This window comes from Schistocerca piceifrons, chromosome 3 (assembly GCF_021461385.2).
Source record: "Schistocerca piceifrons isolate TAMUIC-IGC-003096 chromosome 3, iqSchPice1.1, whole genome shotgun sequence".
In the NCBI taxonomy this organism is placed as follows: domain Eukaryota; kingdom Metazoa; phylum Arthropoda; class Insecta; order Orthoptera; family Acrididae; genus Schistocerca; species Schistocerca piceifrons.
Window position 1 is genome coordinate 701,318,516 of NC_060140.1, and position 27,200 is coordinate 701,345,715.

The window sequence follows — 27,200 nt, forward strand, 5'->3', positions numbered from 1 at the left end:
TCTTTCCTTGAATAAAATATGGAGTAGTAAAATTTACAGTGTTGTAGTAACAATGTAACATTTTCCCCATTTAGTGTCCTAGGGCTACGTTAATTGAATCCTTATTGAAGGGTTTAAATTGCTGAGAAATTCATGTACAATCCATCATTGTCTGTACCCTGATACGCCTGTGCTGTCAGCTAGTATGTCATCCACTTCAACCGCCAATCGTCTAGTACCAGACTGTGTACTTTATTGATCTTGTCATCTGTGGTTGTCGTCTTTGGCTCAACGTCCTCCACGCAGATCACCCACAACAATATAAATACAGCACGTTCGAATAGAACAATTGATTTATGTTATTCCCCATCATGTACCAATACAACAAAAATAAAAAAGGCACACTGATACCACGACCAAATTTGTGTCATGTCGAAAAGTTTCACTCTGTCATCATGAGAAAAGCAAATGACAATGTTGTGTTGTAATAGTACGAAAAATTTACTGAACGTGGAAATGCAATGAAAAGCTCTAAATGCCATACTTCAGCTGAAAGATAGTAAACCATTACTCTACTTTCGTAAAACTCCATGTAGTCATTATTTGTGAGGTACTGCAACATTTCCATCAAATCTCTCTTCCTTTCCTTCACAGACATCCAGGGCAGGTAGCTGAATTTTCCTGATGGCCTATACTCTACCACTTTTCTCAAAATAGGGATACCTTCCCAGGCATCAATTTCATTTAAGCTTCTCCTGCTGTTAACTACACGAGGCCTGTGTCTATCTAACCATAGTCACTGTACATTGGATATGTTCAGATTTGCTTTGCTTATATTACAATCTGCTGCTTACTTGATATCTAAGAAGTCAGATGCATTCATGGTACTGACGCTAAGTGGCTTTATTTATCTTGATTTCTGTATCGCACCCTCGAAATCTTGTGGAACAATGCATTTGGTAACTCAAAAATAAACAGTCTGTTCAGTTATGGTTTAGGTTAGCGATCAGTAATGAGACTTACGTCCTGTGCTGGATGAAATTTCGCAAGAATACCTTTATTATTTGAACTTATGTATTCATTTCTTCCGGTTTTCAGTTTTCTCCTCATTGTTGCCACACAACCTTCTCCTTTAATTCGCCGTTTCTTTTCACTCAAACTGTTACAAACATCTTCGCCAGTTTAACACTGAGGAGTAATCGCACGGAACATTAAGCCTTACATACTTTTACAGCAGTGGCTGCTAAACCACGTGCCATCTGTCTATTGCATTTGGTACAACATTTTCATCCGTGCCACTTTGAGCCTTTTATGCGTTATTGGGCTTGGCATGTACATCGTATTACACAAAAAATTCAAAATTCCTTATTATTATTGCACCTGGAGGTTTTTTATTTCAAGTCTTGAACTAGTCTTTATAAATTCTAAAATAGTGTTTCAAGTCATTATCAATCACGACGGCAAAGCGTATTAAGTCGCTACATCTCCCAGCAACCTACCGCATTCCTGCGAACGATGCTCGCAAACACACCCGTAAGTCCTGTAACTTCTCACAGAACGGCTAACAAGAAGGGGAAAGTACGAGGAACGAAATGACGTAAGAAAATTAGATCCTGAGAGCTAACGTAATACTGCATAACACCACAGGTAGTTTCCGTGAGTGTGCACTTGTAGTTGTTTGGACCACTGCTGATGCTAATGAAACCACATACATACCTCAGTCCCCGGAATTTGAGTAAATATGTTGTGTTCATCTTGCCGATATGATTTTTAGAACCTTATTTTGAAAGAAGTAACTCCGACGTTCCGAGACTCGAACTGTTGACTACAAGTTGCTTAAGCTAAGACAGTATATTTGTATGTCAATGATCCTCAGTTCACAATGTTTATTCATAAAATACTAATGTTTTCCTGTTGATATTCTGTTTCAGAATGGTGTGTCACTCACTTGCAGTATCTGCTTTAAATGTATGATTCCTTCATGATACTTCAATTTTCAGTCATGTATTACCGTTTCCCTGTTATGACCTATTACACAACAATCGCGAAGAATGTATTCGTAGTACATCATAGGGACATCAAGTAAAATATTAAATGGTTGTCATAGCAGTATCATTAATAACCATTGACCTTAAGACGCTATAGCAAATTTTCCGCGAAAACTTTCGGAGAATTATGTAACCTCTGATAATAATTGGTTTTGTAAACAAGTATGAAGTTTTTTAGGGAGAGATGAGATAAATAACAAACAAATAAATTTTATGGTGATAATTTTATGAGATCTGTGGCGATTTTAGGACCCAAGTGTCACTTAGTCAGTGATAATCACGATGTCGACAACTCTTTATACTGTGACCCAAATATATATAAAAGCAATATTCTTGACGTTCATAAAGAAATTCACACTAGTGGATGCAAAAATGAGTTACTTACCGAAAAAGATCATAACAGCAAAGAACTTGTAGTATTACGCGAATAGTACTATCAACGTATTTCTCATTGGGCCTTGAAATTTAATTTGTAAGATCTGCGCATTAAGATCTAGGTTCACGGGATAAAATATTACAATATTATAGTGCCTGTGTTGTTAAAAAGAACGATGCAATGTTCCTTCGGACATTCATACTGTTCTTACCCAGTGTTACACTGCCGCGAGCGGTACACCAATCCTTGTATACACGTTGAACAACCTGTGTTGATACACCAATAAATAGAGCGACTTCATTCACAGTGTTGTCTGGGAACGTAGGAACGCCGTATGCACCGCAGTATCATATTAATCCGCCGATACCAGGCAGCGACTCAGTTAAAATGCTCTCCTGTGTATGGTAATTACATAACGTGTGTACGAGTATACGTTATGACGTAGTAACGACGACATATGGAAGTTTTGGTGTGGCCGTGAGTCGTGGATGGATCACCAAAGCGGTTAAGGCGACCTCTCGCGTAAAGTGTATCAGGGATGCGACAGTTTGTTGGTAGGTTTGTGGAGGTAGGTGGCATTAGATGTCTACGCACAGTTCATGTAATTCGCATCATAACAGGCCACTGATTTACGAACGGGGTGATCGTACCCGTTAGCGACCCAGATGGTTCAAATGGTTCAAATGGCTCTGAACACTACGCGACCTAACTTCTGAGGTCATCAGTCGCCTAGAACTTAGAACTATTTAAACCTAACTAACCTAAGGACATCACACACATCCATGCCCGAGACAGGATTCGAACCTGCGACCGTAGCGGTCGCTCGGCTCCAGAATGTAGCGCCTAGAACCCCACGTCCACTCCGGCCGGCGACCCAGATGGGTTCCAAAGGATTTACATCCAGCGAATTTCGTCGCCGAGACACCAGGATCACTAAAATGCTCCTCAAATCACTGTAGCACGGTTCCGGCTCTGAGACACGGACAGTTATACTGCTGAACGATGACATCGCCGTCGGGGAATACATCAAGGATGAAGGGATGCAGATGGTTACCCTGCTGTCAGCGTGTCTTTGATTACTACCGCATGTCGCATGCAAGCGTATTAGAATTTCACGCACCAGCATTGTGCCTTTTGGCAGAGATGCCTCAGAATACCATTTATCCTCATTAACACAGCAGACAAGCCTCCGAAACCCACGTTTTGTCAAGAATCGTGAACGTCCCATCATTTAGCACCCAGTGCAGTCATTCTACCTCTTTCCGTAGGTGCTCACGACAGTAGCACGCGAACATTCGACGAGCTTCGCTATTTCCGAGAGGCTCGTTCACAGGCTTTGCGTAATAATAATATTCCGCCCTTTGTCAAACTCGCTTATCTCAATAGATTTCCCCATTTGCAGGCTATATCTTCGCTATGGTGATCCCCTGTCCGTGTCTGCCCAGCTAGTATAGTTTTGCCTCCAGGTGGCGTCCACCGTTGCGGTGGGCAGTCATAATGATTTAGATTATCAGCGTAAAAGTAACATAACGGTGGAAAGGAGCTGTCGTGTTCCGACGTTTCCATACGACACACCAAGAATGAAGTTGCTCGATTTATTGGTGTATCAACATCGGCTGTCCAACGTGTTTACAATGAATGGTTTACCACTCGAGACCATGTAACACGACGTAAGAGCAGTGGTCGTAAAAAGATGCTAGCTGATAGTGACCGGGGACGGGTTTCAAACCTTGTCAGTGACAATCGGCTTAAGTCCAACGGGAATTTCTGTTGTCTGTGAATTCTGGTCCTTCTCATCCAATTTCCGAAAGAAAATTGAGAAGCAAACTGCATGCAATAAACTTAAATAGTGGAGTAGCCCTCAAAAAGCAATTGCCCGTAGGCGCATATGAGCCGGCCGGAGTGGTGGAGCGGTTCTAGGCACTACAGTCTGGAACCGCGCGATCGTTACGGTCGCAGGTTCGAATCCTGCCTGGGGCATGGATGTGTGTGATGTCCTTAGGTTATTTAGCTTTAAGTAGTTCTAAGTTCTAGAGGACTGATGATCTCAGAAGTTAAGTCCCATAGTTCTCAGAGCCATTTGAACCATGTGAGCGTATGAACTGCACGTCTTAAGTGGGTCAAGAAGCAACACAGATACATACAGTAGCTAACTGGGAGCGGGTAGTGTAGTCAGACGCGTCGCGAGTCGTCTAGTCCACAGGATATGAAGGGTACAGTGGTGTTCTCACATCAAGACTTGTGCCCACTCATTCAGGTTACCATGAACACGAACCAGGATGTTTATTTCAACATTCTCTGTGACCAAACGTTGCCCATTCATATACATCTTCGTGATGAGTATGCTGGTGGCACTTTCGAGTTCCAAGATAACATCCGTGTTCCCAGAACTGTACAGGTACGTCATTGATTTCACGATCACTCGACTGGCCCGCCAGTACTATCTGGCACAGTGGGTGACACATATCAATAAATATTCCCGCAATTTCATAGTTCTGCGAAATGTAATCGTTAACGAATGGTTGTGTATGGCATATGTGAAGAAAGTGAAGTCCCTTACTCGCCCAGTTTAAGCCGTTATATATGCTACAGACAGTGCTAGACGGTATTAGCGTCATGTATATCTCCTGGAGATTTTTTTTTTTTGTGCAGTGTGCTTATAACTCAAACACCGGGTGGTTATAATTAAACTTTCACTATTTAACAAGTTACAACGTGGAAACCAATACCGTACGGGGACCAAACTTTGTCCCACGCCCGGGTTCCCAGGTTCGATTCCCGGCGGGGTCAGGGATTTTCCCTGCCTCGTGATGACTGGGTGTTGTGTGCTGTCCTTAGGTTAGTTAGGTTTAAGTAGTTCTAAGTTCTAGGGGACTGATGACCATAGATGTTAAGTCCCATAGTGCTCAGAGCCATTTGAACCATTTGAACCAAACTTTGTAGCGTTAATTTCAAGTTCATGGGGAAGAGAAATAATGTAGAATCACTTCAATTGAAACATTTTTAATGTGCTGTTACGGTACATCATACCATTACATACCGGTTCCAGTACTGCTACAAGTGGGTTTCAATATGGCTCCCGTCAGTGTCCATAGAATACTGAAAGCGATGGATTGCATTCTGCACAACAGAACGAAGCATGTCCGTTGGACCGAGCGAGGTGGCGCAGTGGTTAGCACACTGGACTCGCATTCGGGAGGACGACGGTTCAACCCCGTCTCCGGCCATCCTGATTTAGGTTTCCGTGATTTCCCTAAATCGCTTCAGGCAAATGCCGGGATGGTTCCTTTGAAAGGGCACGGCCGATTTCCTTCCCCATCCTTCCCTAACCCGAGCTTGCGCTCCGTCTCTAATGACCTCGTTGTCGACGGGACGTTAAACACTAATCTCCTCCTCCTCCATGTCCGTTGGTATGCTACTACCTCTCTCGATATGCTGCGCTTCAGGGCGGGTATGACATGCTGGCGAAGCATATCCCAGTAATGTTGGCCAGTCACACTGTACGTCTTTGACCCTTGAGGGCCAACCTGTTCAAAAAAGAATGGGCCCATGATGAACGTAGCCCTGAAGCCACATCGTATGGTGACACGTTCACCACAAGAGGAACTTCAAGCACAATGACTTGACGTGAAGATGCCCAGACTCGGTAGTTCACTTTTCCCGTCAGAGAAACATGAGCTTCGTCTGTCCATAGGATGGTCCACGGCCAGCCCTCTCAACTTCAACCATTGCGAGAAAGTGGAGAACGAAGCCAACATGTCGTTGTGCGTCCTGTGATGCAAGGTTATGGCTCTTGTACGGTATCATTTGAGAATGGTTCGAACCACCTTCTGTACAGTGGACCACGGGATGTTCAACTGTCGTGACACAGCACGCTGACTGTCTGACGATCGGGAATTGCGCGCAGCGTTGTCTGCCATAGCAACAGCGATTTCATGACCCACCTGCGGTGCAACCGATTGTCGGCCTCTTCCTGTAGTTCATCATGCTCCACACCGCAGGTGGAGAAAGAGGACCCTTTCGGAATCCATTCAGCCGGCGATATTCTCGAAGTTGAGGAGCAGCATTACTGTTGTTTTGATAACAGAGCTTTACCAATAATACCCTGCTCCTTTTATCCAAGGCCATGTTCACACGTCAACAAGTGCACTGCGACTTGTCAGATGTGAGAGAGTATGAATCACGATGACTGATCACGGCACCTGGTGGCCGTAGTTGGAACTGGACGACGGCGCTGTGACGCATGGAAATCATGCACCCCATACTCTGGACATTAATGCTACCATGTCTGGTACTCGTACAGTAATTAGTTTCCATGTTATAACGTGTTAAATAGGGGAAATTTTAATCATAAACACCCGGTACACGAGATCACAGTATTCTTGACCACAATAAATTATTTCAAATGCGTGTAACATGAGGTAAATTCCCTAAACGCTACCAAAACAGCAGAGGAGCTGTAATACGACAGGAATATCCCCAACGTATTGTTTGTTTGCACGTTCTTGAAATGACAGTTTAGTCACAAAATTGTTCCAAACTTGATGAGCGAGTCGTGCCAGTATGAACTCAGATTACTAGCATAATCACTGTAATCATTGTTAAGTGTCATTTGACTTTAGTTGAAGGTTATTACGTTTAAAAATTAAAAACATCGATGTCAGCGCGAGCGTATATATATAGGCTGTGTGTGTGCATTAAGATCGATTTACAGTAAACTAGTTTCACTTTAAGCTGCCAAACGAAGTTCCTCTTTTGCCCCGTTCACCTGGTCGCTATCATAGCATTGACTCTCATTTACTCCTTTTGTTTTCTTTCAGATCCCGACATCGGTGCTGAAAGCCGTGAACCAGATGCTGAACAATAAACAGGGCAAGTAGCCAGGCCTGGGATCTGTGGTCATGACAAGTGAAGAGCACGCTCTTTGTTCCTATCCCTCCGCATGGGAATTAGGCTTTCTGTTCTTGAATTGTATTTCCCGCATGATTGTTTTCCACTTTACTGCAGTATACAACACTTAATAGTAGACCTCATAATTTCCTTACGCACAACGCACAATGCTCCCACTGAGAAATCGACAGCTCTCTGCGGAACATAAATGTCTGTTTCAAATAAAATATTACGTATGTTGGGTCTTCTAGCTACCTAAACTTTTATGTCAACACCTTGAAGATTGTACCTGCGACATTAACCGAAAGTGTTCGATATTAGTCTTCGGCCAACCATTACAACAATCGTGAAACGTTTTCTACGTAACTTCCCAAAATTCCCTGAAAGTCTGTATTAATGCAGTAACATGTCTTGCCAAATGATGACCATACTCAAATATGAGACTTGGTTAGAAAAAAATTACATTAAATCTAGTTTAATAAAAAAAAATATAAAACAACGGACGTCGTCATTCTTTCGAAATTAAACACTTCCAAACTTTCCCCAATCGCGTCCTATGGGACTTAAGTGATCATTTTTCCGACTTCTTGTAAATAATCCCACCAAGATTAAGATGTCACTTTACAGAAACGATAGATAGGTTGTAAGTCGGAGAGATGAACATGAATAGTTCGCCTGACAAACCCGGCCGTTCGTTGATAAATCATGTAAAGCTTGAACTACAGTGAAGTCACTGTTAATGGTGCCTCACTAAACACAACCTTACAACTCAATTACACAGATGCAGTTCATGGTCAGTTATTAGTTTCATATTTGAAAAGACTGTCTAAACATCGACGCTAATTCTTCCAAAATGGGCATTTCTAGAGTCGCCTAGAGTAGACCACACATTGCCCACCCATATCAAATACATTCGGAGTCCTAAAAATATCTTTACATCTCATAGGATCAGATTTTGTAGTACGACACCAGCCATGTATTGACAACTATGCTCGTTACACTGATTCAAGAGTCGACGTAAGGTACACGCGACATAAACCGTCGTCTGGCGCTACGACTATAAGATTTCCATACAGGATGTATCATAATTAACAGCGGCCGCTTGGAGCGATAAGCTGAGAGGTGTGCCAGGGCTGCTCAACTGCAAGATTATCGTACAGTGCGTATCACGAATAGTAGGGAAAACTGTCGGGCTGGGTGTGGACATCATAGATAAATACATACATTTATTTACCAAGTGTCAAAACACTACTTCACTCTCCCTGTGTCCTTCACTTGCGTATTTTTCTTCCAATGAACACGTTCATGATTTTCGCCCAGTGAATATTTTTGTACATTCGTAGACTATAAGAGGCTGTTGTAAATTAGGACGGTACGCCCTTTTCCCCTCTACTCTTACTCTGTTTTGTTTAAACAAACTGTATCTCTGTATGTGTGTTGCCTGTGTTGCATGTTTGGTAGTATAAGATACTACTAACTGGATCTGTTGTAAATATCTGTAAATAGAACGTTACGTTAATTCAGAATATGTTAAATGTTACGAACCAACTTAAAGAACTATTTTTACTAACAACTTACATAGATACGTTAAGAAAAAAATTGAAACTGTTTACCTGAAAACTGAAAAGTAAATATTGGCGAACATAAAGTGTAGAATATGTTTAACACTATTAAGTAATGTCTTTGGGTATTACTGTACAATGTTTTCAAATATCCTTAGTGCTATAAGCACTCACATATTGCGTTTTACGTATCCTTTTAGTTTATGGACACTTCCAGTATGCAAATTGTCTGCCAATATAATTAATAGTTCAGTGACACACTTACTAAATATTGTAAGACGATGAAAATTATGCTTGATCTGTTCAGTTTCAAATAACAGCGAAATTTCTCATCATGGCTAACAACGGAAGAACATCTCACTGGCGGTGGCACTTAACTGTTTCATAATTGAGTACTGAAAGGCACGTAGAACCACAATCAATGCGAGTAATGTTGACTTATAGATATTGTTTTCTTAACGCTAACGTGTTGCCGCCATCAAAATAACATACACTGCTGGCAGTCAAGTTTATTACTTATCTACTTTGTCCTGTGTGCTATGCGTTTCGGGAAGTAATTTCCACTCTCAGTTGTTTTTATATTTTACATCTTAATTATATGTACTTCTCGTGAAATGTCGCATCGACCTCGTAATCTCACTAATATAGAGTTAATTGTCCGATAGGTTCTAGCAATGTAAAAGCATATTTCATTTTTGGGAATAATATGCAGAAAGTCACCGATGGCCATCATCGCTAGCAGAAAACCGTAATAAGACAGACAGGGAAAAATAATGTTAAAAGTCGCCATAAAGCATAAATATTACTTTCACGCCGGCCGAAGTGGCCGTGCGGTTAAAGGCGCTGCAGTCTGGAACCGCAAGACCGTTACGGTCGCAGGTTCGAATCCTGCCTCGGGCATGGATGTTTGTGATGTCCTTAGGTTAGTTAGGTTTAACTAGTTCTAAGTTCTAGGGGACTAATGACCTCAGCAGTTGAGTCCCATAGTGCTCAGAGCCATTTGAACCATTTTATTACTTTCACAGGAAAGGTACACTTCAGTAATAACATGAAAAATAAAAATTATTTACTATGTAACAGGTACATGACTACTTTTTCCTATCATTATTGTTTTAATTTTGTTTGATTTCACGACATTGTCAAAGAATCTGAAGAAATTTATTAATTTGATTTCACGTTCTATGCTTAGGAAGCTGTTTTCTGATTTCGAGCAATACCAGTGGATCTGCACATTTTGCAACGTTTTCTTTGTATGGATTTTGTTTGTCTGGTGAAGTGCTTCGACATTTAAAGTGAATTAATTCGTGGAACAATTGTTGCACAAGATAAAATCCTGAGTGGCATTATACTTTAAAGTTTTAGTTGCTGCTGCAGAGCTACAGCAGTCATTTGTAATAGACAAGAAATGCCAAATTTTATTGATGCAGAAACAGTAGTACCGTTCAAACGCGCTTCACAAATGAAACACATTTTAAGAGAGAATTACGTTTCCTCGCAGCCTTCGTTCTAGACGTAGAAAGTGTATTTCTGTTAGCACATGTGGAAGAAGAGAAATGTGTGGCTGTATAACTTTACAATCGGTTCTCACCTACAAATAAAACTGTAATGGAGTCAATTGAGACCTACTGGGCGGTACTAATTAAACTTTCACTTCTTAAACAAGTGTAGATGGAAAACTATTTACACAATGGGTACCCAACATCATAGGAATGTTGTTCAGAGTATGCACTGCACGATTTGCGTTGTTAGTAGTGTTAGTGTCATGATTTGTCGTTAGGTGCCGATACTAGTACGACGACACAGGGATGAAGCACAGGCATCAGTTTCCATTGCAGTTTCCGATAGTCAACATGGACAAGGAGGGCAGGGCTTTACTTGTAAAGCTGTTTTATCAAAACGACAGCAATAGTCTGCTGCCCTTCCTGAGTATATACGCAGTAAAGGAGTACGGAGAGTTTCTCTTTCAGTATTTGGGTTGAAGAACGTTATTCGGAAGTTCGAATTAACTGGCGATTTTGGAATTGCTCGTGGGGGGTGCCAATGGCCAATTTTGCCACAAGTTATTGAAGAAGTTACTGTCGCCATGGCGGAGAGTTCTGGACACTTGGTTGACGATGAGCACAGAGGAGAGGTAGCCAATATTTCACCTGAAACGTGTCGGGCAAGAGTAGAGCAGGCTGTCGTGTTTGTAAATGGTCGTCACATTGAGCAAAGTCTGCTACCTGGAACGTAAACGTGGTACGCAATTAACAGACGTTACCCTCCCCTCTTGAAATTGAAATGTGTTTCTTTAAATGGTTTATTCGTTATTTTCTCTTTTTCATGTCGTTAAAAATGTTCCCAAAAGATTAATTGTCCTAGGCTCACTGATTTTTCCTGGGGACCCTCTCAAGTAGCGAAAGCTTAATTGTAACCATCCTGTAAACATCTAACGAGCGTTGGGTAGAATACGGAGTTTCGGCACAACTGGTCTGCTCTAGGTCACTATGGAGCTAGTCTTATTACACCTTCCGAGACACATCTTGGAACAATAAGGTTGTGGTTGTGGTTGTCGATGACTAATGGTTATGGACTGTACTACTATGTTCGAGTTGTTAGATGGTAATGGAGTGAAAGGAAACGATAGGGCGAAACCTGATGGCGTCAAGCGACTTGATCATCTTAAATAGCACCAAATGGGTCTCCTATGCTCACCAAATCGGATCGCTGAATCACTATCAACAGTTTCCCGAAAGCTTACTCTAGAAGACACTATGGAGCGGTTTGGTATCCAACGCAGGCTAATAATCTTGAGCTGTAAATCACTCTTCATCCCCTTGGGATGAAAATTTCTTCCTTGATTAATATTCGAAGCAGCTACTGCCTCACCGAATGAGATCGTACTACAGTGAAGTCCCTCGGCTAACGAGACAGGTTTGAAATAAACGAGCTCTATAGAAAGGGACTGATTGTGTTATGTATCTTTAATGTCACCGTAGCTCAAATAATACGCGATGAATGTGTTATTTGGAATTCACGATCGACGCATTATTACTACTCCGATCAAGTAAGATAATATTCATTTACTTACTAACTGAAATGTCCAAAGCCGATTTGCGATGCCTTTTCCCGATGAAGGACGTACGGGGTAACGTTACAAGATAACTATAAGAAGCCACTTACAGTAAATTGTGAAGCCCGGTTAAAATCAGAGGAGATCAAAAGGATGTCTAATAAAATACCTTGATGCAAATGAAATCTTTTTAAACATCGGTGGGTGTCACAAAATATCCATTTTTTACGAGTGGTGTTTCTGCTACGCATGTAATAAATTTAACACCTATCTAGTGATATCCCTATTCTGTATTGGCTTGTAGCAAACATTAGCGATTAAAATTTTAACTTCAGTTGTTTTGTCGCTCTCAGTTGCGTGTAGTATTATCTGGATGATTATCACTTCTGATCCATCTAATGACGTATAATTAAAGTAATTCCTCGTGCCACACGCGTTTCGCCTTTATTATTTGAAAAGCAACATCTGCTGCAAATTTCGTACATGCTACTCTACACGTGTTATTGTTCCGGTTTTTTTATCCAAAATAATAAATAAAGTAAATGGGTGTTCATTTACCACTGCTGTACAAATGCAATTTCGACTGGTAGTAAGCAGAAGGACAGCTCTACAACTGTGAATGGAACAAAAGTAGAGCAGCATTACGAGATTTGACACTAATGATGCCTTTCAAATAATAAAGGCGATACGCATATCGCACGAAAAATTCCTTTTATTCAGTCGTAATCAGACTGACCTAAAGTGTTACTATCAAGATAACATCAGTAATGAAATAAATAACTACGCTAATATGCAAAATTTAGGCATAACCCAGAAAGAAGAGAGAATTTTGTGAACAGGTTGTTGACGGGGCAACGCTACTAGATAAAGTTAGGAGCAAGATATACCTCTAAAACGGTATCCAAAAAGTGCGTTAAAATAAGCACTCTAATAGAAGATACACGTTTACAAATAAGTAACAAGACATGATAATCTACATAACAAAAAGAACACACTTAATAAAGGATATTGTGAACCCCAGTCGGTTTTCTTTCTCTACAGCGATATGACGCACACAGTATGACGTGACGCAAGAGGAAAAACACTGCTTAGTTGTGAAAGAGCGCTTGGTAGTGGTGGAGAGGCTGTAGTCCGCCTCTTCAATGCAACGCAGACTAGCTATATCTACACGATGTAGATCTAAAGACGCTGCTGTTCAGTACTCGTTGTGGATATTTCCAGAAATAAAAAATCACAAGTAGAACAGGGGCGAGTTGTCAGTCTTTATCACTGATGAAGAGAAGTTGAAGCCAGCTGCGCTTGTGGAGACGTTCAACTGGTTGCAGCGCCTCATCTCACTAATTTTGAGGCTTAACAGACGTTCTCCAGCGATGTATGGATCTTTGTATGTGTCTGAAACACGATACCTTAGAACACCACACCTAAAAATTGGACAGTTTCCAAGATGTCCATGTGATAGTAAGGACACTTTCTCACAGAATAAATATGCAATGAGAATCCATTATCTATACCTGGACAGGTACGTTAGAAACAGATTTCTCCGATCTTTATGGTTCAATTTTTACGTCGCACAATCTACTGTAAATGAGTCCTCCGCTACTCAGGCTTCCAGACTTTGGGATACAGATAAACTGCTTTGAATATCTGGTACTCTGATTTCTGGAACTGCAGATTTTGTGGCGGCGGTATGTACTGCAAATGGCGCTTGTGTACATTTTGGTTGATTGTATTTGAGATCTTAGTAAAAAAGATTAAAATTGTATTTGAGATCTTAGTAAAAATCATTAAAATAATTGTTCATGTAAACATACAAATTCGTACTACTCTGAAATCCTAACTTCACATGACAATGATTTCGCATTCAAGACAGTAGCGTAACGTGAGAAGCGAACTTGTAACCCGAAAAGTATGTCATGTGAAATAAAAAGTTGTATAACACATTAAAAAATTTATTATCTTCTCTAATAATGTTTGCATGCATAGCTGAATTTTGTCGCTAGTTAAACCCATAAGTTGGACCCTATGGAGTGGTTACACTAGGTCGACAAGTTACTTACGTACGAAGAACATTTCCTGTATTTCGTCGAAACCGACAATAAGTCCTTGTACCTACACTTTGTAGTGCATTCAACACTGCTGGGACTGCGGTCTACCTATTACCTGCTTGTCAGCGTCCCACAATTCTGTCTAGCAGACCCGGCAACGAATGATGCCGTCGTAATATTAAGTTGCTTATATTTCTTTTATTTAGCTTGGGTTTATTGAAGCACACTGCTGCCAGGTTGATACAAATATGAAATCGTATAGAAAGCGCAATCACAACAGAAACAGTTTGAAAGATGATTTTAAATTACGAGCAATTTCCATGTAGGTGTAATATAGCTAAGGAATCAGAGAATTCGACACAAATAGAGAAGCATACGCTTTGAGATCAGAGTCATTACGTAGCCACAAATAGAACACTAGCTTATATATATCGCATAAATCAAAAAGGGCTTTGTATATTTAATGATCTTCATGGTACAGTAAAACAATAGCACTTGTTGGAAGGATTGCCTTCCATTTCACAAGGTTTTGCAGTAAACGGTTTCACTGTGCTTCGAAGAATCTGCTGTAAACAGCATGTGCTCTAAACACGCTTCTTCATTAATCTGACTGTCGCAGAAATTCTTACGCGTGATGCCTACCCGATGTAAGTGGTAAGGAGTTGAACTATGGTTTGTACCAAGGCTGTTAGCATCTTCCTGCTAGCCTTAAATGCTCGATGCCCGGGGGGGGGGGCTTCTAATTACTGGTTGGATCGCTTCGTTATATTGACCTCTATGGCAGGTTGAAAGGCGTCAATCTTTATCATTTTCTTCCTCAACCAGTTTTCGCTTCCGTAACTTGTGATCGGATGATGGTAGACTGACGTTCACTGTGGAGCTCTCAGAAGCACTGACTTCCTGCGTCACTTGGCTGGTTTTTTCCATTGTGAAACAACTCTACTTGAGCGCGGAGCCCACAGACAGGAGACACTCATACCTCTTCGTCAATTTAGAAATGATTCTCGTATACTTTCCAGTACGGCAATATTAATTTTACTGCTCCGCTTTTGGTTTTCAGTAGATTGCATTACGCTGACACTAAATTGGAAATTTGTGGTAAGGTCTTGTGGGACCAAACTGCTGAGGTCATCGGTCCCTAGGCTTACACACTACTTAATCTAACTTTAACTTACGCTAAGGACGACACACACACCCATGCCCGAGGGAGGACTCGAACCTCTGACGGGGGAAGCCGCGCGGACCGTGACAAGGCGTCCAAGTCCGCGCGTTTACCCAGCGCGGCACGCTGACACTATCAGCAGGTTCTGAAACAGCGTGTAACAAGCAAACTTGTGAGCCTCTCGAAGCACTATCGCTTCCATGTAAAATTTACCAGTATGGAGCCAGACGAAATTGCTTGAAATATTTCGGCTTCGGGACAACAAACGCACGTTTACTGTTGAAGTCTCTTGACTAGAGATATTAGTGTACGCCTGAACAAAGTGCGGCTGATAAAGATAATTGTAAGTGATGAAGCTGGAAATGATAGTGCCAAAACAATAGTGATTATCGGTATTTTTCAACCGATATCGGAATGGAAAGCAAAATAGGACTTCGTAGCTGCCAATAGTGGAGGGCAAAGTTTGCACCTTTCCCGGGTAGATCTTATGAGTGGAAGATTATCTCCCATTTCACGTAGGAGGATAATTATTAGTGTGCTAATCACTTTTGCTAAATAAATTTTCTTGCCAAGTACTAACATCTAATATACAATGGAGGTTCCGCAATTTCTACTAATAAGGTGTTTGTCGGAGCCGACCTCTTTGTTCCAAGGCGTACGCGAAGGCATCGGAATTGTATCATGTCAGGTTTATGAACTGGACGTCTATCAGCGCTGTGATACACGGAACATTTATAATAGATGACAGAGCAGACGAGGTCTTTGTACATGGTCAAGAGAATGTTAGGGTCTCACCACAGAATCTGTCAACGACGAACAACATGTACATAAAGCATATGGGACGTAGTTACCTACATTTACATGATTACTCTGCTATTCACAATTAAGTACCTGGCAGAGGGTTCACCGGAACACCTTCAAGCTATTTGTCTAGTGTTCCACTCTCGATCAGCGCATGGAGAAAACGAACACTTAAATCTTTCCGTGCGAACTCTCATTTCTCTTACACGATTATGATGATCATTTCCCTCTCCGTGGGTGGGTGTCAAAAACAATATTTTCACACTCTGAGAAGATAGTTATTGATTGAAATTTCATGAAGAGATCTTGCCGCAACTATAAACGCCTATGTTTTAATGACTACCAGCCCAATTCAAGTATCGTTTCCGGTGTACCCTCTCCCCTGTTTCGCTATAGTACAAAACGAGCTGCCCTTCTTTGAACTTTCTCCGCGTTCTCCGTCCATCCTATCAGATGCGAATCCCAAACATCTCAGTAATACTCCAGAAGAGGACAGATAATCGTAGTGTAAGCATTGCCTTTACTAAACCTGTTGCATTTTCTAAGTGTTCTGCCAAAAAATTGTGATCTCTGGTTAGCTTTCCCCGCAGCGTTGTCTATGTGATCGTTCCAGTTTAAGTTATTCTTAATTGTAATCCTTAAGTATGTAGTTTAACTGACAGCCCTTTTATTTTTGTAATTTATCGTGTAACCGAAATTTAGCTGATTCATTTTAGTGCTCGTATAGATGACTTCACACTTTTCATTATTTAGAATCATTTGCCATTTTTCGCACCATACAGATATCTTATCTAAATCGTTCTGCAATTTTTTTCGATCATCTTACTATTTTATACGACGTAAATAACAGTCACATCTGCAGACAATGTAAGGTGGCTGCTCAGATTGTCTCTCAAATCGTTTTTGTGATGAGGGACAGCAGGTGGCCTATAACAGTTTTTTTGGGAACGCCACATTTTACTCCCGTTCCTCGCGATGAAGTCCTTGTGGATAACGATGTCAAAAGCCTTCTGGAAATATAAAAATATGGAATCAATTTGACATCCCCTGACAATAGCATTCATTACTAAGTCAGAATAAAGAGCTAGTAGTGTTCCACAGGAAAGAAATTTTCTGAATCTGCGTTGGCTGTTTGTCAATAAATCGTTTTCTTTTAGATGAGTCATAATGTACACACACACTATATGTTCCAAAATCCTAGTGCAAATCGAGGTTATTGTTATGATTCTGTCATTCAGTGTATTACTGCTATGCCCTTTCTGGGTATTGGTGTGACTTGTGCTACTTTCCAGCCATTAGGCACGGTTCTTTCGACGAATCAGCGATTGAATATCACTGCTAAATATGGAGCTATTGTATCAGCATACTCTGAAAAGAAACTGTCTGGTATTTGTCCCTCATCATGGGAGCTTATGGAAACAGCGTAGATAAGAGGTGTTGCGTCAGCCCCATCGTCTCGTTAAGACAGTCCAAGACTGCCAGTGTAGGTAAATGAGGTGGTATACCTCCAGTTTAATATTTGCAGGTAGATATCTACTTCCCAATCCCTTTCTTCTGATTTTGACAGTAACAGCTGTTGCTCTAGCAGTCGTGATTATGATCTCAGCATTTGACGATAGATAAATGATCTGTCGCAAATATATGAAGCCAACTTCTACCTCAAAGCGTTTACGTCTTAACAGCAATGGACAGGGAAGTGATAGGACGGGTGCCATGGTGTTGGTTTAATTTTAACTGATTATATGGCCGAAATCTCTAAGAGCATTTGATTTTTGATCAATAAGGTGTTGAAGTTGCAGTCCAATGCGGACTATAAATCGGCGTCGTTAGTTTACATCAGTCTTACAGTACTTCCCCCAGTGTTTCTGCCACCTTCGAGGCAATAAACACAGATCATTACTGATCACCTCATTCGATCCATATGCGACTTTTACCATTACACAACTTTATACAAGACGAAAGGCAGCCTAGTTGGAATTATTTACTGAAATTTTTGGAATATCCTATAAGAGTTATACCTTTAAAGTACATTTCGTATGAAACAAAAATCAACAGGAGGCGATACAGTTTGTGTTTTCTCACAGCTTCACAAATGGCTCTGAGCACTATGGGACTTAACATCTGAGGTCATCAGTCCCCTAGAACTTAGAACTACTTAAACCTGACTAACCTAAGGACATCACACACATCCATGCCCGAAGCATTATTCGAACCTGCGACCGCAGCGGTCACCGCAGTTCCAGACTGAAGCGCCTAGAACCGCTCGGCCACACCGGCCGGCTCACAGCTTCACAAGTAAATCGTCTCTATCATTGTGGGAGGAAACTACATCAGAGTCGCTTTTGTTATCAGTTACACATCTGCGTTATTTTTGTCGGATACAGTAACAGCACTGAAGCAGGCGGGTGGCAGCGACATGGTGATCGACGGGCACCTTTCTATTTGCTTTGCCCAAGAAATAGATGACATCGCAACACTCTCAGACGAAATAATGGAGACGAAGTTGCAACCAGAAATTTGCGGATTATTGTGGAAGGGCTCCCTCTTAAAGAAGTTGTTAAAAAACCAGCGTCCGTCCAGACATCCATTTATTAAACAAATTAATACTAAAATATGAAATCAAGATCAAATCCAGGTGTAAAATGAAAGATGAGCCGAACAGCCTTGCAACAAAGCAATGCATTTGACGGAGACAGAATGTATATGCTGGATCACTAAAGAGAGGATCTTAAAAATAGCAATAGCTCCAATGTGAGAGTTGGTTGACGGACTACAGTGCCTCACAAGGTACGGTTCTATGAAGGGTGCTGTCACCTTGCAGAGACACGAAATTTACACTCCAAGGTGGAGCTGTAAAGACGGAACGGGCTGTTATTTATCAAGTCTACGAATTATTTCGAATGCGGGAAATTATTTCAAGTATCAGGCAAAACACCTATCAGATTTCGATAGTCAAAACATTTTTTTAAAATTGTTTTCAATTTAGGGAAGGAGAAATCGACGTGGTAACTGTAATTTTTTTATCCACAAGAAATCTGAAGTGTTTGTCTACCCGTTCACTTTCTGGTGCATTGCTGATAACGTAGGCTTCCTCACTATCTGCTGTAAGACATACCAGTAGTATAGGGATAAACTAGATGACTGAAGTCCAGTCCGTTTACATCTCCGTTGAACAGCTACACTTGTCCATCTTCTCCACACACGTGCTTGTTTATATACATACATACATACATACATACATATATATATACACATATATATATATATATATATATATATATATATATATATATATATATATCGCAGTTTCTGCGGCAGTGCTGGTGTTACTACAGTCAGAGACTTCGCTGTAGACATATATGATTGTATTTGCTTTACGAGGACACGGTTCAAATAAAAAATAATTTTCTGTATCAACATTAACATCAGTACTCAGTAAGCCAGTTTACAATGCCGTTATCATCGGATGCGTTTATCATTCCCTCTCCCCCTTTCTGATTATGTCCGTCAATTATGTCGGTAAGCCTCGGTATGAGCTCGAATTTCTGGATACATTAGGGACAAACTAACAGATTGTCTAACTCCTCTTTAATGCATGCTCTCGCTATTGTGACAGCGAAACCTCTTCGTGATGCACGATGCCTCTCTTACAGTAACTGCCACGTGCAGTTTGTTGGCATATCCGTGACGCTTTTGCGCTTACTGCGCGCACGCGTGAAGAAACATTCCGCTCTTCCTTACACCTTCACTGTCTCCTTTATTAATCATACCTAGTAAGAATCCCATTACGCAGGATTTGGCTTAATGGGGGTTTTATAAGGTGCCTGTTCCGTGAGTGAATACATTTGCTTAAGGTTCTCATAATCAATCGTAGCCTTGCATCTGCTTTCCGTACACAAAGTCTCATATATACTGCTGTTATTATTCGCGCACTCCATCAAGGCACTCGGTGGGTGGATGATGATGGTTAACTGAATGGATACCAATCATAGGTACTAGATTGAAACTGACAGTGATTCCTCGCTGCTAACGTTGCCTGATCGAAAGTAGACAGCACTGAGTGAAGCACGCTATCTGCTCTGTGCACTAAATACGACATAGTCAATTAAACTAAACTAAACTCCTTCCGAAAGGCCTTGAAGGCCCAGCGGTACCGTCTGACCGCCGTGTCATCCTCATCCCATAGGTGTCATTGGACGTCGATATGGACGGGCATGTGATCAGCACAGCGCTCTTCCGGTCTTTGTCGCTTTTCGTGGCCGGAGCCGTTACGTCCCCATCAATTAGATCCTTAATTGGTCCCACAAGGGCTGAATGCAACCCGCTTGCCAACAGCGCTCGGCCGACCGAATGGTCACCTATCCAAGTGCTAGCCAAATCCGACAACGCTTAATTTCGGTGACCTGACGGGAACTGGTGTTACCATTGTGGCAAGGCCGTTGGCAAATAAAACGTAACGCACGTAGTTAACATTTCACGATGCAAAACTCAGCACGTCGAAGACAACACAGCATGGCAACAACAGAGCCAACCTACAATGAATTACACGCTGAGACAAGGTTAGTAGCGACATGAGAGTGAAAACTTGTCCAATGCCTAGCGACTTTTGTCACTTCTGATATTCCCATAAATGACTGTGCGCGCGATTAGTAGTTTTCCGTGAATGACTATTTCCCAGTATTCGTTTAGCTTGACTGCCAATTGCCATTCCTTGACGAAAGTATCGAACTTCAGCAGGGTTTTCTTTATAACCACACGGAACAAGCAATGAATCATCTGCAGAAGATATCCTACTAATATCGTGTAATACCGCCTCGATTTGGTGAGGAAGAGGGTGCGTAAGTTATTTTAGGTATCCCATGTTCATCTGAAGCCTCATATACGTTATTATATCTCCTAGGGTTACAAAATTAGGAGAATTGCCATTGCTAAGCTCGACCTACTGTTTCAAATAGGCACAGACATTTTCTATTGGAATAAGATCGGGTGATTTAGGGGGCCAATCGAGGTGCGATCGGGTACATGGGTGTTCGTCGACCAAGAGTGTAGGCATAAAGGTCTGTTGTTGTCCTGACAACAAATATGTTGTTGTCCTGAAAGTCGAAAGGATTCACAGCATTCTCATTATGAAGATACAGGAGTAAGGACAACGCTTGGTCCCCGAGAAGCTTTCTGGTTCATGTTCACGGTAACTGCACTGAGTGAGCCCAACTCCTGGTATGGAAAACACTCGCAAAACATAACAGAACAACCTCCAGCCTGATCATTGGGCCGCCGGCGTGCCTAACGCCTTTTCTCCTTTAAAAAGTGGCAAAACGGAGTATTTTCGTAACACACTATACATCTACTGTCATTCGATGTCAATTTATGTGTTGCTCCGCTCACTGAATAAGTACATTTTCAGCGTTTCTCAAAGCACCCAAACCAAAGTTTCCACTGACCGGAGTTCTCGTAGCAGTGTTTCCTCGGAAACAGCTTGAAATGGACCTGAATTCACTGACAGAAAAAATTCCTGTCTCTTTTGAATGACAAGGGATGACAGACGTCTCGATTCCCTGTCGATTTTGAACTCTTTACGACCACTGTTCTTATTCCGTATTCCATGGTTGAAAGTGGTACACGGCTCCTTGTAGACAAGTTGGCAAATCCGTGTTGGTTCACTAACAAATCTGGCCACTCTACTTCATTCATGGTGTAGTCATGGGAAAGCCTAATCAGGGTAACTTATTTCTGCCATTTTATTACGTTGACCATTTTATTAACATCTGATTCTGTATAAACAACAGTCACATACACCGATCAGCCGAAACATTATGACCACTCCGCAGTTAGAAGTTGGATCGATTCTGGTACCGTTGCGGGCACGTGAGGCGGTATCAGAAGTACGTAAGCGAAGCAGACATGGATGTGGATCATCCTAGCAATGAAACGGGCTGCAAATGAGAAAATCCATTGAAATAAAAGACTTTGACAAAGGGAAAATTATTGCTGTGCAAAGCCTGAGAACGACTGTCTCGAAAACAGTGAAGCTGGTCGAATGTTCACGTGCTACTGTCGTGAGCACCTACGGAAAGAGGTAGTAGGATAATGAAAGTTCCATTAGGCGCTAAATGGTTGGACGTTCACGACTATTCACAGAACTTGGGATTCGCAGGCTCGTCTGTTCTGTAAAGTAGGACAGATGGTGATGTTTGGCATCTCTGCCGAAAGAACACAATGCTAGTGTTTCGGAGCACACCGTTCATCGTACATGTCTGAACATGGAGCTCCGCAGCAGAGCACCCCTACGTGATCACACGTTGACCCAACGGTATCGTCGATTTCGATTACAGTGAGCACGGGACCATGGATATTCGGTCGTCAATCAGTGGAAACGTGTCGGCTCTTCTGGTGAATCGCATTTTTGCTACACTACGTAGATGGTCGTCTCCCTAAACGCTGTCACCGAGGTGAACGGCGGCTCGAAAATGCAGTGCGCCACGGGTGCAGGATGGTGGGACCAGTATTATGCTATAGGAGACATTCTTCTGCGCTTGAATGGGACCTGTAGTAGTAGTCGAAGACTCGCTGGCAGCTACGAACCACCTGTATTGTTCAAATGGCTCTGAACACTATGGGACTTAACATCTGAGGTCATCAGTCCCCTAGAACTTAAAACTACTTAAACCTAACTAACCTAAGGACATAACACATATCCATACCCGAGGCAGGATTCGATCCTGCGACCGTAGCGGTCGCACGGTTCCAGACTGAAGCGCCTAGAACCGCTCGGCGACACCGGCAGACCCACCTGTATGCTTGATATCTTCCCCCACGACGATGTCATCTTTTATCAATACAAGTATCTGTGTCTTGGAGCCAGAACCGTGCTAACGTGGTCTGAGGAGCATTATAGTGAATTCACGTCGGTGTCTCGGCGACCAGATTCGCCTGATATAAATCCTATGGCTCCCATTTGGGTCTCTGTTAGGCGCCATTACCACGTACGTAAATCAGTGGCCCGTTATTTACTGGAATTACATGACGTTTGCGTAGAAATATATATATGCCACACACTTCCACAAACCTACCAACAAACTGTCGGATCCCTGACACCCAGATTCAGTGATGTATTTCGTTCCAGAGACGACAAGCAAGTGGTCATAATGTTTTGGCTCATCAGTGTACATACCATTTCACTGCTATGAAGTACGCCACCGGTGGAGGGTCACTTCACTTCTAATCCATCTACAGCGTTCCAAGGACACCATTATTTTTTCCTTTTTTTTAAGAGGTCATTAATAGTTTGTCCGCTACAGTTTCCTAGCGTTGCAACTTCTCTATAAGTGATAGCGTTATAATCTAACAGCTTCACGTAGTTTCCGGCATGTCGATGAGTTGCCTTATACACATCGACAGAGGTAGCCGTCCTATAGCACTGTCAGGGGACGCCTGAAGTTACTATAACATCTAACCATTTCTTTGTTTTAACAACGATATGTCAAGTTCTCTCTACCCTGAATCGCTTAATACAGGCACATAGCTAGGCCGATATTCGCTAAGCTCGTATTTTCTTCACTAGGCGACAATACGGAAAACACTCTTGACGCATTCGGCTGTCAGCGGGTGCGGCGTGCACGGGAGCTCCAATCAGGCTTCCGGGAGGGCCAGAGCAGGCTCTTTCCAGTGTCGGCACGCCAGGCCACGCCGAGGCCGCGTTGCGAAGGCCGCGCCCGACCACATTCTCACATCGCTTTTTTCAGAGCGCTATTGTTCCTCCGGTACCTGACTACGAGCTACGTAGCTTTCATCCTTTGAACTGCGACCTAGACTCTTGCAACAGGAACGATAATAGAATAAAATGCTGCATCATTTTGAGCGTGGGTATGTTCCGAGAGCCCCGGCTAGGGACAGCATCTTTTGCTAGTAATTAAAACTTCCTGGCCCCTGGAGTCGAATCTGCCCACTGTTTAGATTTTGAATAAATATCATCAGCAAGGGTGGCCGAAGACTTCCGGTATAAGAAGTCATCCATGTTCGGCCACTGGCCTTATCAAAGAGGTCGGAGGAGTGGACAGATGTTCACGTTCCTCCCTTGTCCTTGGGATGGAACACTGCTCCTAAGAATAGGCTGAATCAGCTAAAATCAAAGGTGTGAGGATGCAGTAGACAACGGAAAGCACTGCATTAAAGACAAATAAAGGCGACCCACAGGAAATGTGTCCTGTAATTGAAAAAGTGTCACGATGATCTCTCCATTGGCCAAAGATTCCGAATTAGTCCCCCATGCTGATCTCCGGGAGTTACCCGCCAAGACGAGGTGACTGTGAGGAAAAAATGTGATAAACGACGAAACGTAACGATCTACAAGTCGGGGAGTGGAATGTCAGAAGTTTCAGAGTGGTAGAGAAGACAGAAAATCTGAAAAGGGAAATGTTGAGCCTCAATCTAGATAAAAGGCAGGGGAACGAACACAAGGATTTCGGGTCAGACGACTATAGTGTAGTATCAACAGCAGCAGAAATGGTATAACATCAGTAGGATTTATTGTAAACAGAAAAGTAGGGCAGGAAACGAGTTAGTGTGAACAGTTTAGTGACTGGGTTGTTCTCATCAGAATCGATAGTAAACCATGTATACATGTCGTAGTCGAAAGTAGAAGATCAAGAGATAGGGGAAGTATGTAAGGATACTGAGCGGGTAATTCCGTATGTAAAGCGAGATGAAAATCTAATAAGCATGAGGATTGGAAAAGTAGGGCAGGGAACGAGTTAGTGTGAACAGTTTAGTGACTGGGTTGTTCTCATCAGAATCGACAGTAAACCATGTATACACGTCGTAGTCGAAAGTAGAAGATCAAGAGATAGGGGAAGTATATAAGGATACTGAGCGGGTAATTCCGTATGTAAAGCGAGATGAAAATCTAATAAGCACGAGTATTGGAAAGCGGTTGTGAGGGAAGGAGTCGAAGAAAGAATTTCGGGAGAATATGGGCATGGTAGCAGCAATGGGAGAGAAGACTAATTAGATTCTGCAATAATTTTTAAGTAGTAAAGGCAATTCCTCTTTTCAAAACTCACAAGAGGAGGAGGTATACGTCGAAAAGGCCTGGATAAATGAGTAGATATTTCAGCTGGACTACAACATGGCTAGACAAAAATTCCGAAAAACGATTATCGATTGTAAGGCGTACCAAGGAAACGACATGGACCCATCTCACAATTTAGTAATAACGAAGATTAGACTGTAAGAGAATCGTACGGAAGAATTATTATGAAAGTAAGTTGGACACTGAACTCATGCTCAAGGGTGAGACGCGTTTGTAGTTCGCTGAAGATGTCTGCACTGCGATACGGAACACCACAGTAGGCAGTTCAGTTGAAGAGGAGTGGATATCTCTAAAAAGTTCAGTCACACATGCGGAAAGGCAAACATAGATATTAGGACGGTAACCACGAAGAAATCTTGGGTGACGGGTGACAGAAGAAGAAACCTACTTCCGTTGATCGACGGTAGAAGGAAGAACAAAATTATTGAGTAAGAGACGGGAATGCAGAAATATAAATCACTTAAAAATGAAAGAAACAGAAAAGGAGGGGAAGTCAAGGCGAAATGGCTACATGAAAAATGTGAAGAAATAGAAAACTAAATGGCTGTCGGAAGGACCGACTATAGCATATAAAAAGGCCAAAACAGCCCTCGGTGAAATTAGAAGCAGCGAAGGTAAAATTAAGGGATCGATGGAAATATCAGTGTTAAAAGAGGAGGAGAGCGTGGACGGATGGAAAGAGTACATTGAAGGCTTCTAAAAGAAGTAGGGTTTGTCTGGAATTGTGTGATGACGTGATAGAAGAATAAATTGTAGTTGGTGTGAGGTAGATGGATGATCCAGTACTAGAATCGAAATTTAAAACAGCTTTCGAATACTTATGATCATGCAAGTCAGAAGGAATAGATAACACCCATCCCTTAGGGAAAAGTGACAACAAAATGACTATTCATATTGTTGTACAGGATCTATGGGACTGCCGCCACATCAGCAGACTTTCGGGAAAACACAACAGAAACAACTTGCAACTATGAGAGCTATCACACAATCAGCTTAAAAGCACATGCATCAAAGTTGCTGACAAGAATAATATATACAGAAAAAAGGGAAAAAATTGCGGATCAGTTTGGCTTAAGAAAAGGTAGAGACACCAGAGAGGCAGTCATGACATTGCGCTCAGCAAGACTGAAGAAAAATCAAGACGCTTGTCGACCTGCAAAAAGCGTTCAACAATGTAAAATGGTACAAAAATATGAATAAACTACAGAGAAGGAAGGGTAATATCAAATATATACAAGAACCAAGAGGAAACAATAAGATTAGACGATCTAGAACGATGTGCTCGTTTTAAAAAGAAGCAATGATGAAAATAAAACGAGTTTCATTATTGGGATTAAAATTCAGTGTGAAAGGATATCTATAATAAGATTCGCTAATGATATTGCTAGCCTTTAATGAAGGAGATGGGGAAGTACAGGACCTGTCGGGTGGAATAAACGTTCTAATGAGTACAGAACATGGATTGAGAGTAGATCGAAGAAAGAAGAAAGTAACGAGAAGTAGCAGAGAATAGCAAGAAACTGAACATCAAAACTGGTGATTACTAAAAAGACGAAGTTAAGGAAATACGCTACATTAGAAGCAAAATAACCCATGATGGACGAAGGAAGGAAGACATAAGAAGCAGACAAACAAAATCAAAAAGGGAATTCCTGGCCAAAAGAATTCTATTGGTATCACACGTGGGCTTATTTCTGAGAAAGAATTTTCTGAGATTGTACGTTTGAATCACAGCATTGAATGGTAATGTATCATGAACTGCGAAGGAAAAGTGAACAGAAGAGAATCGAAGCACTTCTAGGTGCGGCGCTACAAGAGAATGTTGTAAATTAAGTGGACTGGCAAAATACGGAATGAGCAGGTTCTCTGCAGAGAAATGAGGGAAAGTGTCGTGAGTGGAGAACACAGAACACCAAAACATAAGCAGAGAACTACCCCTGTTACGACACGAAAACAGAACGACATGTGCCTAGTAGCCTGGCAGTGAACTTAAAAGATAGGAAACTAAGGCGTGAAAATGGTATAATACGAGTAATAGATAATAATATTTTCCATTTAGTGTCTCTGGGAACGTTTCCTTTACCTTGTAATATAACATATTGAACAAATCTCAATCATAAACTTGGATTAACTTCTCGTCGCTGTGGTTCAGGATCATGCAAAATTTTGTAAGAAAGCAAAATGAAATTAAAAAGAG

At 41.8% G+C, this 27,200-nt stretch overlaps 1 protein-coding gene across 1 annotated transcript in view; it reads left to right on the forward strand.

Annotated features, from left to right (window-relative positions):
• The window catches only part of LOC124789715 (glycine-rich protein DOT1-like), an 84,617-nt gene that overhangs the window by 42,632 nt on the left and 14,785 nt on the right, over nt 1–27,200 (forward strand). Inside the window, exon 4 of the mRNA XM_047257165.1 lies at nt 7,224–7,275. Coding sequence (XP_047113121.1) covers nt 7,224–7,275 — 52 coding nt within the window. The remainder of the gene's footprint in view (nt 1–7,223; nt 7,276–27,200) is intronic.